Raw genomic sequence first — 14,725 nt, forward strand, 5'->3', positions numbered from 1 at the left:
ACGACTTTTGTAGGTTAGACTTGAGAAGCTGTGGAAATTTCCCTGTCATATAAAAAACCCTTATGGATTGATACAAGTTTTTTTTTTAAATGTCAATGCCTTACTCATGGACAAATTTATTGTATTTTATTTTTTTAATTAATTGAATTGTTTACCATCTTCTTTTCTTTGTCTCTTTTCTTAAAGGCATTTTTCTCTATCCATTTAATCATTCAAGGATCTTTCTGTATTTCCTGATTGGTGATTTCATAACATTATCTCAAATTGCACCAGTTAACAGACTTCCCCAGCTATTCACACAGTTGGTTACGAAACTCAAAGGTTCTATTTCCCATTTACCAGTTGAAATGCAATTGAATAAAAGAGTTGGAATAAAACTGGATTCAAATCTTGATTTGCTTTGACAAATTACCTAATCTAAGAGTGCATTTCTTCAACCTGAAATATGGGGTAAGAACTACTACCTTCTAGGTCAGCTGTACAGCTTCAATCTTAAGACCTATGGGTGAAATCCCTGCCCACATCACTTGCAGATCATGGGGTACTCATCATTCATGGTTAAAAATCTCTCTTAAACTGGATCACATCAATTCATAGCCCCATAAGCAAAAAACACAAGAATGAGATGTGAATAATACTTAAGGAAGCCTTCATAGTTGTGACCCTAATGGGTATGTGCTACACTTATACCAAAACAGAAGAGTCACTGTCATTCAGATTCTGGGAGATACTCCAAGGACTTCATAGTTGTGACCCCCTACAATGTCAAAGCACACTGACTTCCTCTACTTATCCTTGACTATAAGGGATGGGCTTGCTCAGGTACATTTATCCCTCAGTGTGTCCATGTGTTTGATGAATTTCAAATCTCCATTGTTAGAAGGCAGTAGCACATATGCCAGCTCCCTTATTAGTGTCACAAAGAGGTATTTAGGAACTGTTTTTTATTTTTACCTTCATGTAAATCTATAGTGACATACCTCTTTTTTTCCTAAACATATCTTCGCTCAAAACCTACCACCAAGGATGAAAGATTACCAATTCATCCCAGAACATTTTAAATTTTTTACACTTTACAACTTTAAAATATAAATCGAGGAGGAAGAAGTCAGATGTCCTTTGAATTCATTTCCTAGTCACTCACCTGGCTGCTTCAATTTGATCTTCAACTTCAAATGTTCCCAGTCTTCTGTTGATTGCATGCATGATCTTATCTCCTTGGTAACCACTTCCTCTGCCGTCAAAGCTAGCTACTATGATGTTTTCTGTACTGGCAAGGTAAGTGGCCCAGCTGAGTCGGAAGACAGCATCTGCTTTTTGGCTACAGGGGCCTGCATAGCTGTGAAAAGTCCCAAAATCAAATGAAGAGTCCCAAAGTCAAAAGTGCCCAAATCAAATGAAAAGCTTGAATTTGTCTTCCCTGTGGAGAAGATGTGTGTATTCTTTCTCACTGTGAGCCTGAAATCATGCCAGCCACTGGTATATGGTACCTCTAAAACTTGACAATGTGACTAATGCCAGTGTGCTTCCTTCAAAGATGCTGTTAGTTTTATCTTTGAAGATTGTTATCAAACACAGACTTCGGAGGTCAACAGTTTTAAAGTATTACACAATCTTGGAAATCAAAGAAATAATTTATCTAATAGTGGGTGTAGGGAAGTTTTGTTATGAAAACATAATGATGATGACAATAAATGCAGCTTTGAATATATCTTTCCATCTCAGCTTAGAAATACTTGCAGTATTTATTTATTTCCTAGGTTTAGACTTCCCTGGGGACTCTGCACGTCATGTGCTTTACAATTCCCTACATATCCAACAGTGTTGCTCACACCAGGATTTTGCAAATCACTGTGGAATGGACCAAGGTATGCACAAATGCTATTACCTGAAAGTCCAAGAGAAAGAAATACAATCTTGTATTGGAAAATAGGTTATGTTGTTTGGCATTCTTTCTATTAACAAGCTTAACTCCCTCATATTTGCAACCTTCATAGACTATAATCTATCCCATACATAGCTGTGTGGACAGTCTCTACCGAACCCTTTGTTTCTGTTTGTTAATTAAGAGGCAGTCCCTACAGCACATTGTATCTCATTTACAGGTCATCGTTGCATGGTCCTCAGGACTCCTGGACACAGACCTTCAATAGCTATTTCCCCAAACCCCACCAGCCTACCTCTCCTACCCATCTGCTCACTGTTCCCCCCATGGGGACCCATGAGTCCTGATACATGGTTTTGCTAACATTTTCTTCCCTCTTCTTAAGGGTGGCAGTCCAAAGAACTTTAACTTAATATTGTGCTATTTTAATGTTAAACTAAATGTACCATCCTTACTTTAAATAGGAGAAAGTGCTCATCCATTTCTTAGGCAAGTAAACACTTATAATAACAACATATTTAGTTTTCTTGGTACCAGGAATTGAACCCAGGGCCACTTAACCACCAAGCCATATTCCCAGTCCTTTTTTTAAAATTTTTTGTTTTGAAACAGAGTCTCGCCAAGTTGGTTAGGGCCTTGCTATGTTGCTGAGGCTGGCCTTGAACTTGTGATCTTCCTGCTTCAGCCTTCCAAGCTGCTGGGATTACACGCATGCACCCCTATACCCAGCATCATTTTTAGTAACGTGTGAAATGCCTTGATACTGTCAATGATGCTAAATTTGGTAGACTGAATCTGCCTTAATGTTGGGTATATATCAAGTTATCTACCCCCAAGATTAAACCAAATTATTTTTAAAAATTAAAAAAAAAGATCTTAAAAAAGAGAAGGAGGAGAATAGCTGAACAGATACTAGCACTAAATTTACCTTTCTGTTTTTTTCTTAACCTTTCATAATTACTTACAGGGGAGTCAAAGAAGAGAGAAATAGTACTATCATATTCTAAAGGATGCTTTTTCAGAATTGTAAATAGAACCTAATACAAATCAATATCACAAATGAACTTGACTTTATTAAATCAAAGTAAGCTTAAGAAAGTCAAATAGTCTATCAGAAGTTTAAAATACCCGTCTTTCTTTCTTTTCTTTTCTTTTCTTTTTTGCGTGCTTTATGTTTAGCTTTATGCAACTGTGAATCAAGTGGCACAAAGCTATGTCTGATATTAATATCTTTTTTTTTTCTAGTGACAACAGAAATTTTTTCCCTTGAGTTTCATTTTCTCTTCCATTATGATAGGCCAACAGAACTCACTACTTCCATTTGTGGTATGAATAAAATAAGTCACAGAAAGTGCCTGGCTCACAGCAGGCCCCCAGCACATTTGTTTCATTTTGTTTTTAATAAAAAAAAAGAAAATGATGCTATGATGGGAAGAGTGTGTCATTATGGGTAAGACCAGGGCACTTTTAAAATGTGCACCTACCAATTAATGAAAATATTTTATAATACTGCCATGTTCAGAACACTCATATGTGATTTCAGAACTTTCTCTAAGACTTGAAGACTTTAGGATGATAATGAACACTCAGCTACATCACTTCTCCTCTTCACAAAACTAAAAAATAAAAAATAAAAAGGAACAGACAATGCTTGGCAGTGAAATTTCAGGAACTAGAAGAGAAAGTTCAAGTCTTAATGAGTCAAAGGCAACCAAAGGGAGTTGTTTGGATAAGACTGAGGGTAAGGAACTGAGATATCTGTTAATACCATCTCTTGCTTATTAAAATGTACAGAATTTTAATGATGAAAATGGGGACTTGAGATTTCCTGTGGAACTCTCCTGGAATTTGGTGAAGCAAATCATAAGAAAAAAACATATACTATTATTGCAGAAGAGAAGTATCTATCTTGTCTACTAAGAAGACAGGAGAAAACACAGGTTGGGGTTTGTGAATGCAAAATGAAGGAGAAAATAGTAATCAGTGATTTGGGAAGAGAGAAGGGTTCCATTTGGCTCTACTTTTCAGTAATCTGTACTGGGCGAAAAAAAAAAAAAAAAAGAAAGGAAGACAGTTAACACTAATCACTTTCTCCTCTTGAATACTTACACATCTATTAGCAGAGGATATTTCTTGGATTTATCAAAATGTGGAGGCAAGATCATCTGATACCAAAATTCTGAAAAAACCAAAAAGATTAATTAGTAAGATAAGAACAATTATTAGTGCAAGATTTCTTTCCTTATCTCTGTCAGTGATGTCATGTCTAGAGTCTAACGATTTACTAAATTAGAATAGAAAAACAAAAATAAGCTGCTTGGATTCAGCATGTTTTTAAGATATAAAAACAATGTCAGGTTAAAATACTAGTTAATATTAAAACAATAAAGTTGTTTCTAAAGTATCTATCGAATACATCGGTGCCTTGTAACATAAAAGTGCATCTTAGAATTTCTAATGTTTTGTTTTTATGATTCTGTTCTTTGGCATCTGATCTACTTATCTAGTTTGTTTATGGCTTATGTTCTAAGTTTTCCTCCAAAATGTTTTCCTCTTCTTGAATTTCCTTGAAGCTGTTTAGGATTTGTAGTTGGCCCCAACTCTATTTTAAAATTCTGATTTAATAACATTTTTATAATTCCTATTGCCATCCCAGACCGCAGAACTGCGTTCCCATTTTCAGCTCCGTGTTTCACAGAATGCAATCGGGCTTATGTGGAGCAAACTGTTGCGTACATTCTGTATGATCTCCCACGGGTCTGTTTGATTCCCTGTGCTTGATTTAATGTCAGTTTAATAAGATTTGTCCTTAAATAATGAATTGGTTTCCTCTGCGATCAAATTAAAGATGAGTTATGCTAACAAATCTTAATGAATAAGAGTTTTTCCATATTTTAATGATTATTTCTAGCTTTGGTAGATTAAAATTGTGGGCCCAAAAAAAAAAAAAAAAGGAAAAATCCCGATCTCTAGCGCTCTCTCCTACATTTATTTTCCTTTTTGTTTTATTGTTTTGGTTTTGGTTGATTTTATTTTGGTTAAGGGCAAAAGAAAGATTTAGGAGATTAATTCTCAATTCTTATTTTGTTGTTGAATATGTTTGTTTTCTAACTTAATGTTTGTAAGAACAAAATTTTAAGTTTCTATTATAATTTCAATGAAATATCAAACTATTGTCTGCCCTTGATATTTTCAATGGACATGCCGAAGGCACAGTTTGATTGGAGCTCTGTCTGAGTCAGCACTCACTCATTAGAAACTGCTTTGGTTCCACCTTTGTGCAGATGTATCGCCCTTTCTTTGTGTGGGTCGGGGGTTTTTCTAACTTTAAGTTCCCCTTTCCTGCTCTCTTCCCTTGAACTCTCCCTTTAACCCTCCTTTCCCAGTAGAACATCCTCTCCTGTCAGAAAGCTCTAGCCTGCAATCCCTACCAAGTTTTCTTGCTAATCACGTGGCTTACCTGATCCTAAACCCTTCAGGGATCCTACTGTTTACCAACTGGAACAGAATGTCTTATCCAGCACCAGGCTGTCAGTGTTAGCATTGAGAAACTCTAAGTTCTTGACAAACAAGAACACTGGCATCACCTAGGAACTTATTCTAAATGCTGGAATGGGGGCCCACCTGACTTTGGGACCAGAATGTGCCTGTTAACAAGTTCCCAGGGGACTCACAAGTCTATTCAATTTGAGAACCCCTGCCCTAAGATATTCTTCAGAAGTACCCACACTCTCAAGGACACATCCTTCCATTTAAAATGAAAAGAGTTGAATATTTCCTATCATATTCAAAAAATTTATAAAAAGCATCTAAGCTAAATCAATCCAGATGGAGTCTTCCCTATAAGTTGTTAGCCCTTAGTGGAGAAATGAAAACCAATCAACAAACAAGATTTCCTACTGGAAGAAACCTATTGTTCTTAGTGAATGTGACCCATGATTGGATGACCAAGCCCAGTCATATGATAACTAAACTATGAGAGGAAAGGAGGGATGGAAAAATTAAAGACTTCTCTCCTGAGACTGAATTTCAACTCTTTATAGACAGCTCCAATTCAAAACTATAATCATCTCAGATATTTGCCATCTCTTTAGTTTAAAGGGGAAACATATTAGGATATCATTAAGTTAAATGTACAGTTAATAGTTACTAGTAGACTAGAGTAACTAACAGGATGAAACTGAACTAATAGTAGTGCATTTTCTCCAAAACACCTTTCCTCTTGACAAAACATATTTTATATAAAGTGCTACTCTACTTTAAGATGAAAGAATCCAAAAGTAGCAGGTCTTGTGTCAGAACATTTCTTGGAAAAATAATTTCTAAATTAAATTTATATGATATAAAACATATTTTCAGATTATTGTAGTAGTCATATTTTGCTGGTATTTCCATGAAATTATCATTCCAAGAAAAATTTAACTTACTCGTTTTATTCAAAGTAATGAAGTCCAGTTTCTTTGAAGGCATTTGGACATCCTGTAGCATTTTATCCAGAGCTGAATTGTCTTCCAGGACTCTTAGTACTAAGTAAATAAATGAAGTAGCAAAAATTCATGGCAAAGCGAAGAATTTAGATTATGCAATAATGAGCAATGCAATACTCAGCAAACACAAAATGCACGGATTGGACTGTACATATTTGGGGTTATAAACCTTTTGATCAGGTCATTATGAGGGTACTTTAAAGTCAAGGGAAATCAAACAATGCTAAGGACATGTTGGTCCTATTCACATGCACTTTCCTACAAGCAAATGAAGGGTCACATATGAGAAATTACCTTCATTATTTGTGTTTCTATGCAGAGTATAGAGGGGCAGACCAGGGCCTGTTAACACAATCAGGAGAAAATATGTTTTAGATGAGAATAGCATACATAACTTTCCAAAACTATCTTTTATTACCATTTAAATTGATAGAACACATAATAAATATCATAGTGAATAAGAACCTTAATAAATGGTGGTGGTTCTTGCTTAAAATGGGTGCAAGATGTATTACTGTAAGGGCATAAGGCTCAGCAGAATGAGGTGGGAAATGAATCTCTGCCCTGCTGGGCTTGGGTACTTTACCATCTCTATGCCGCATTTCCTCATCAGTGAGCTGAACTGGGGGCTGCCATCTTCCCCACTTTGAATTCGTGATACCTTGCTGACCACAGCAGCACCAGACCCTGCACTCTTTGGGCAGCAGGCTGACTGAGCTCTGGAGCCAGCCACACCTGAAGGAGGGTGGGTCCCTCACCATGCCCACTCCGGAGGAGCCCTGGAGCCAGGAAACACATCTGCAGCGCCTGACTTGGATAAACGATTCCTTTCTGGCATGGAAAAGTGTTTTTTTCACAAGCTCATATCTTCACTATTTATCCCAACTGTGGTAGTTGCAGAGTGGAAGGTAATGTATAGAAAATCTATTTTGTGAGCGAGTTAATTCTGATGCATTTGGATGATAAAATTAATTTTCATATTTGATTGAAAGCACAGTGAAGGCATTATCCAGTCCTGGGTTTGAATACTGACTGATTTGCCCTCCTAAGTCACGTAGACAACATATGTATGCTTTGATTTTCTCACTAAAAAAAAAAAAAAAAAGAATAATATCTACTTTAGAATTTTCTTGAATATTAAACAAGATCATGGATATACAGCTTTTAGCACAGTGCCTAGTATAAAACACTTGCCCAAGAAAGGGGGCAAGAAACAGTCACAGTGAAGAACCACAGAAATAAATAATAAAGAAAATACACTTGGGAGGAAAGATTCAGAAAACTGTTTAGAGTCCTCTTTTTTGCCATCCACAATTCTTTTCAGAATATCCACTTTCCTTCTCTCACTTGAGAAGTAGTCTTTAGAAAGAGGGCTCAGGAGGCAGAGGCCTGTGTGAATCCTCTGCAGCTGCTGTCCAACCTGTATTAGGTGCTGTGTCTCCATTTGTCCAAGTTTCTTCATTTGTAAAAGTAATAATTAATAATAATAATAACAATACCAAGTTTCTTCATTTGTAAAAATAATAATTAATAATAATAATAGCAATAGAAGATTAAAGCTGTGAGCACATCAGGTTAAAGATACTAGTCATGGCTTCTCATTTAAAGGAGTGAGTTCACAAAATAAACATTTGAAAACCCACAATCTGTGTAAAGACATATATACAGAATATATAAGAAGGAAGAAGGAATATATACAAAGGAAGGAAATCTCCAGAGGGCAAGAAAAGGTGGTTTAAACTCACCACTTAAATGTGAAGGGAAATAAAGCAACTGAGGTGTTTTCGACAGCCCTTCAGGTTCAAAAGGAGAGAATTGAGCAAAGAAACGATGATTTGCAAACTGGACACTGGAGAAGGGGCCAGGAGGGTGGTAAAAGGATGCCCAGAGACAGGGATCGCATTAGCTGAGGGAATGGAGGGAGCTTCTCCTGAGGTCAGTGAGTCCCTGCAGCCTCTGCCCTCCCTCTCAGTCAGAGCGAACTTACCGGAACATCTCAGCTGATAATATTTTGCTGTTTTACTAAATGACACAGAATAGTACTGACACCTTTCTGGATTCAGCTCACAACTAAGGCATGTCACTTTTGTGTAGTCATTAAGTTGGATTCTGTAAAACCAACAGTGGAAAGTAAGTGCTCAATGAAAGGACCAATGAAAGGAAGAGACTGAATAAGGCTACACTCTAGTTTCAGAGTCATCAGAATGCCAAAGTCATTCTCAGATTTCTTTTTTTAACATGAAATAAGCACATGAGTAATAATAATCTCGAATCTCCCTTTGTTTGGAAATGTCACAAAACAGATAATAAGGTCATTCTCTGTAGTGACACGCGGGTTGATTTATGAAAGAATAACAGTACTTGACAGAAATTCTAATTTCATATTAGGATAAGACAAAAATTTTTTAAAAAGAGTCCAGAAATTGTTAATAGGCAAATAAAAAGATTGAAGTTCACAACTTGACAGAGCCCTTACTTATAAAGATTTCTTCCTCCTGGCATTCCATTATATTCATTACTAATGTAGTATCTGGAAGAAAACAAATGAAACACACATTAATTCTGCTTTGTGAAGATGTCAGAGGTGCTCCCTGAGGTCAAGCGGCAGGCCCGCTCACAAGCCACCATCACGTCCCTGCCCCTCACCTGGAAGCCTTCCTCACAGGACATCTTTTTATTAACAGAGTGAAATAGATTAACCCTGGGATTTCTTCTTTAAGTAAAATGACAAATGAAGGATCAAAAGAAGGTTTTTTTTGGTAGGAAAAAATATGACTGGACAAGCAGCCTGAAATGGAAACCCGTTTTCAATCCTGTTTTCCACATTTTCTGTTTTATACCATAAACTTCTAGATGACAGGAGCCCCATCTTCCGGAGAGTGACAGAGCCACTTCTGGAAAGGGTCTTTAGAAACTACTTCAGGCAGTGGCAAAATTCCTTTGTGGATGAGACCAAGAAAGAACCACGCAAGTGCCTAAGGTTCTAATGGAAAATAGCGTTCCCCTTACTACCAGCTCACAGTGCAGTGGACAGCTTCAGCAAAGTTCCCCAATAACCAAAGAGAAAGGCCGAGGTATGGGCAGATAAAACAGCCTTTCCAAGTCTTCCAAACATTCAGTGCCAGCCAAATGCTCACAGAACGCGGGGTGCTAGCGTTCAGGGGCGATCCAGCAAGAGGCTGCAGCTCTTGAGATGTAAAGCAGGTAAGAGCAAGAGGTAGAGCTGCTTGGTGGCATGGCATCAAATCTGCTGCGCATATGTGAAAATCATTAAGGCTTCCGTATGTTAAAAAGAGAAAAGTATTGAACACATTCCAGATAGACGACTCTGTATTTGTCAGAGATTTTTCCCTACTTCTGTGCAAAGACGGCTAGATTATGATGAATGGATTTATACCCTGTCGATTATTAGAATACTTACAGATAATCGCTGGTAAGAGCTTCTATCCCAATGACTTCCCAGGCTCCTTTTGTAATAAATGTGCAGTTCTGATGGGGTTTTTAAATAAGAGATTTATTAGACTCTCTCTCTCTAATCACAGGTAAGTAGAGGATTAAATCACTTATGTCAGGAATTAAAATAAGAATGAGATTGCTTGTTGGGTGTCCATATCCCATTCCACCTTACTCCAGACACCAAAGAATTTAAATTAGACTATTTGTATACATTAACTGACTTTATCAAATGATTTCTCCTTCAATTTAGTTTCAAAAAAAAGGAGGTCAACCTGAAATAAATTACATAGGAATACTCACTTTCTTATCTATTTGGAAATGGCAAATGTGTCTGTAACCCTCTTCATTGCTGATGATCTTGTAGAAGCTATTGCCATCAGAGGTAAAATGAGGTTCTGCAGGTCTAAACTAGAAAATAATTGAGAGCAATTAAACATTAAAGCACCAATCTCATCTCAGTACCAACTTTAATTTAACAAAGTCCTCCCTTAAACCTATGCTCAAAATCCCATGCTTCATTTATGATCCAAATGCCGCTAGAAGGACTCAAAAAGAAAATCCTCTTTTCATAAAATTTGGATGAAAAGACCAAACACCTAAGTAATTTTTTGTTAGAAGTAAATGAGAGAATGCATATAAAAACATTTGCACAGAACACTCAATAAATAGAAATAGCTTCTATTATTTTAGGGCATCCTCTCTGTGGAAGACAGTGACTCCTGACGACCAGTGTGTTCCCAACATCCACCTTTGTTCAAAATGTAAATTTCCTTAGTGTCACAAAGGTGCTTTCCTAAAACTGACATATTATTCTTTGCCTGCTTCAGGTTGGAGGTGGTTTGTAGTCTGGGGGAGTTTTTTGTTCCTGTTTTTACACATATTTCTTTTTGAAATTCAGGCTTAACCATTTCCAGACTAGATACCCTAAAGAATGCCTGTTGTATACTTCATATGGAAGCATTCATATAGTTCTTTTTATTATAAGCCATTTCCTTTTGTGAGAGATGATCAACAATTTACCCAAAAAAGGTTGTAAAGAAATATAGAATAAAATTTTCATTTTTTTTTTTTTTTTTTACTGTTCAAGTAAAGATGATAGTGTTCAGAATATAATGTAGACTATGTAGAAGAGCGTCTTTCCAAGCCCGAAAGGAGTACGTAGCTTTACGATTTCTATTTCCTAGCTACATTTGAGAGCAGGTAGGAGATGGTCTTTTAAAATTGTTGGTTCACTTCGCCCTCGATGTTTCCTCTCTCATCAGCTCCCATTTTGGGAAGGAAGAAACACGCTTCCCTCTTCTATTTAGTGATTCAAAGTGAATTCATTTATGGAGCAAGCTGAGGCGTGCAATACACTTGGTGTTCTCATTACAGAGCTCTGAAACACATTCCCCTCTCTAGACCTGTGTTCACAGCCTTATCTTTTTAATACATTTCCCTGTTTCCCCTGGATGGAGTTGTGCCTAGTAGGAATGTGTGAAAAGTGGCATCTGTCTGGTTAAATACAGAGAGGAAAAAACATATTTTTTTCAAAGAGTCGTGAGGAAGTGTAGCATGTCTCTTGCCATGGAGGAAACCACTTTTCATGTTGGCAAACGTCTCCCCTCTGCCCAATCAATGCCTGAAGAAAAAGGACATGTGAATGCTTCAGAGCTCTAAGCCCCCTGAAGGGGTCGTCTTCCTGAACTGGGGCCATCTTCCTGGACTGGGACTTCTCCTCTAGGACCCAAGAGTTGTGAAATCTTTACATTTTTCTGTTGCTTTGTTCCCCTCTCGAAGGAGGATTTATAGAAGTGGTCATAAAAATTAGATGTAGTCTAATTTTTTTCAGTCTTCATCTTCCTTGTAGGATGTCATGATGGCTGGAGCTCCTTCATATATGTACTCCATTCCACGGTGTAGAGCAATGTGGTTGGTAATTCCGAGCAATGTGCATATAATGCAGCAGGATTGGGAAGCACGAGAAGTCTTCGAGGGTCACCATGCTTTCCTGGATAAAGCTCTGCATCTGGGCGCCTAATAAAGTGTGAACTCACATGAGCACAATTTCTTCCAAAGAGGTGCGTAGCGGGCGTTGTGCGGTTGGTGCTGAGTTTCTGCTAGTTGTAGTCACATCTCCTTAGGCATCTGTCCAAGCTGGGATGGAAACTGTGTTTTCTGCCTTTAAAGCACATAACTTCAAATATGAGGTCAACAAGCACATTCGGCATCTCGGCTGCCTTTCAGCAATGGTTGCTTTTTAACTGACTGGGAGCTACATTTTGCCTAGAGTATGTGTTTTGTTTTGCCTGTTCTGCTCTGGATTTTTCACTTGTCCCCTTACTTTTTCCAACTCAATATGCTTTATATCCTTCATAAAAAGATATCTCTATAGGGAGCATCTCCAATATTTTATGAAATAGGTCAACTGACATCTCTATTAATGGCAAATAACATAGATCCCTAATATACAATGCCTACCCATTAAATAGCTCTGAGTAGTTGGCCCTTAGCACATAAAATCCTGTAACTCATAGCACTTACTCTTCCAACCCAGCCTGTAGAACTTGTTTCTGTGTGTTGCCGTGCCTAGGAAGGGAAAAATATAAGGACAGTGTTTCAAAGAGGAGTCAGATGATGTAATCTATTCTTTAGCCATAATATGTGGTAATATAAACAAAATTACACTTAATGAAATAATTAAAAACTACGTCCATTCACACATTTTCATTTATGTTGATATTTTTCTTGTAATTACATTAGATCATTTACCTTCTTGCCTAGAGCTCTGTCCTAGCTCTATCCCATACACTACTGTCCCACTGATGTTTTAAATTGAACATGTACAGAACTGAAGATAATTCCCTTCTCTTTCCTCCATCTCCACCAGCCTGTTCCTGCTCCTCCATTCTTCTCCTATTCACCCATGCCAGAGATCTGGGAGTCCTTCTAGATTTCTACACTTCTCACAGTCAACTTCCTCAGCCCTTTCTTTGACTTCTCTGTCCTTCTTCACCATTACTGCCTTTGTTCAAGTCCTTGGCAGGTTTTGCTTGGTCCACTGACACGATCTTATGGACATTGCTTATCTTTTCTCCTTCTGGTCTACTATCCACCCTGCTCAGCCCCCAGCTGACCTCACTTGACAACAGATATTCCGTTGTCTTCATGATATATTACCTTAAACCAGTCCCTATTTCTTACCAGTTAAGTCCAGACTCAGAATGGTACCTGAGCCTGAGCATGTATCTCTAGCCTCAGCTTCCACCCCTGTTCCTCTTCCCCTGCCCCTGGTCACAGTACCAGTCCCTGTAGGCCCCAAATTATTCGCACCGGATACCTTTGCACAGCCCTCTATGTAGTTGGGCCTTTTGCCCTTATCTACTCAAATATGGCATCTTATCCCAGACTCCTCTATGTTTCTCCTACATTACCTCCTTGTCCCACCCTACCTGCCCCCAGTAGAGTGATGTATCTACTGGGGGCAGGTGAGACATACCTTGATTAGACACTTTTATGGCACAATACTCTTAACATTACAGTTATCTAATCAGCAGGAAGCAAAGAGCTTGGATTTTTGCTGTTTGAGTTTCAGCTGTGTCCTGTGACCTGAGCAAATTCCTTAAACTCCCTGAGCCTCAGTCTCCACAGTGCCTGGCATGACATAAGTGCTCAATAAATGGTATACCTTATGATTTATTTTTGTAATGGAATTCCCTACCAGAACAGAAACATTTTGGGGACAAGAATGCTGCCTCAATCATTTTTTTTAAAATATGCATGGCTTAGCACAGAATTTGGAACATTATAGGCACTCAATGTTTCTTGCATAAATAGATGAATAAAGTGAGTCAAGACATGGGGTGCACAAGTTCTCTGAGGTGAGAATATTCCTGTGCCCAGTCAATAGGGGAGCAGGAAGGGAAGGTGCATAGGCATAGGGCCCATGACCAGAAAAGGAGGCTTGCAGAGTCCTGTTATATGCCAGCAAACCTTGTCCAGGTTCTACCCCTCCTGAGGCTGCTGGCTCCAAAGGGGCTTTGTGATCCCCGAGCATGGCTGGACTTCATGCTCTCCTGCTCATGGTCTCCTAGCTGGAACTTCCCTTTCAACCCAGCACTTCAAGGTCAGATCAACCCTAAGTCTGCCTCAGTGTTGCCATCCTGTCAGGCTGGTAGTTATTTATTTAAGTTCCAAAGCTGTTTCCTGCTTACAGTAACAGATTTGCCACCTCAATATTTTTTTTTCATGCCTATCTAGCCGGTCATTCCCAAGCCCCTCTATTTCTCTGTTCAAAAGCACTTTGTTGCGATTGCAGTCCCTAGTCCTCTTTGCAGGTTTGAATACTGACATCGGATTTTACCTTCTGCTTTCTAGTCACCTCCCTTCCCCTTCCCAAGTGACCGTGACTAAACAATGTGGTTAGAGAGGGAAGGTGAAATAGAAGCCCTACTGAATATCAGGTGATCCAGTCATCAAGCTGACCCACTGCCTCAAGGCTGAACACAGAGTCAGAGAGAACAGAAACTTAAACTTCATTTCCTGATTCCCATTCTTCACTCGAGTTCAGGGTCTCCACTGATCACAAGCAGAGCAGACTGATCAAATCTTACCAATAAGCAATTCCATCCAAGGTTGGACTTATCATAGTCACAAATATCCATGACAGAATAGTTCTGAATCCTCCTGAGCCACTGAAGGGAAATTCTTTCTTGTGTAGCCCATGTGACATCACATAAGTAGTGATCCCTGGAAGGAAGGAAGTGGGGGCGGGGGTGGGGGAACGGTGAGAAACATACGCACAGAATGAATTTACTCCAGACCTTGACACAAACAAACATCTTAGTAAAAATAAACCAGTCCTAATGGGAATTAGAACTTTTAATGGGTAAGAATACCATTTAATACCATCATGTTT

The 14,725-nt window shown here is 38.4% G+C and overlaps 1 protein-coding gene across 1 annotated transcript in view; it reads right to left on the reverse strand.

Moving 5' to 3' along the window:
* DPP4 (dipeptidyl peptidase 4) overlaps positions 1 to 14,725 on the reverse strand; it is a gene marked incomplete at its 5' end in the record, with an annotated part of 56,680 nt that overhangs the window by 17,753 nt on the left and 24,202 nt on the right. The window contains 10 exons of the mRNA XM_079130374.1: positions 1,145 to 1,339; positions 3,995 to 4,064; positions 6,313 to 6,411; positions 6,667 to 6,714; positions 8,360 to 8,481; positions 8,849 to 8,902; positions 9,794 to 9,861; positions 10,129 to 10,236; positions 12,352 to 12,396; positions 14,421 to 14,556. Of these exons, the coding sequence (XP_078986500.1) occupies positions 1,145 to 1,339; positions 3,995 to 4,064; positions 6,313 to 6,411; positions 6,667 to 6,714; positions 8,360 to 8,481; positions 8,849 to 8,902; positions 9,794 to 9,861; positions 10,129 to 10,236; positions 12,352 to 12,396; positions 14,421 to 14,556 (945 nt within the window). The remainder of the gene's footprint in view (positions 1 to 1,144; positions 1,340 to 3,994; positions 4,065 to 6,312; positions 6,412 to 6,666; positions 6,715 to 8,359; positions 8,482 to 8,848; positions 8,903 to 9,793; positions 9,862 to 10,128; positions 10,237 to 12,351; positions 12,397 to 14,420; positions 14,557 to 14,725) is intronic.

This window comes from Sciurus vulgaris (genome assembly GCF_902686455.1).
Source record: "Sciurus vulgaris genome assembly, chromosome: 3".
NCBI lineage: Eukaryota > Metazoa > Chordata > Mammalia > Rodentia > Sciuridae > Sciurus > Sciurus vulgaris.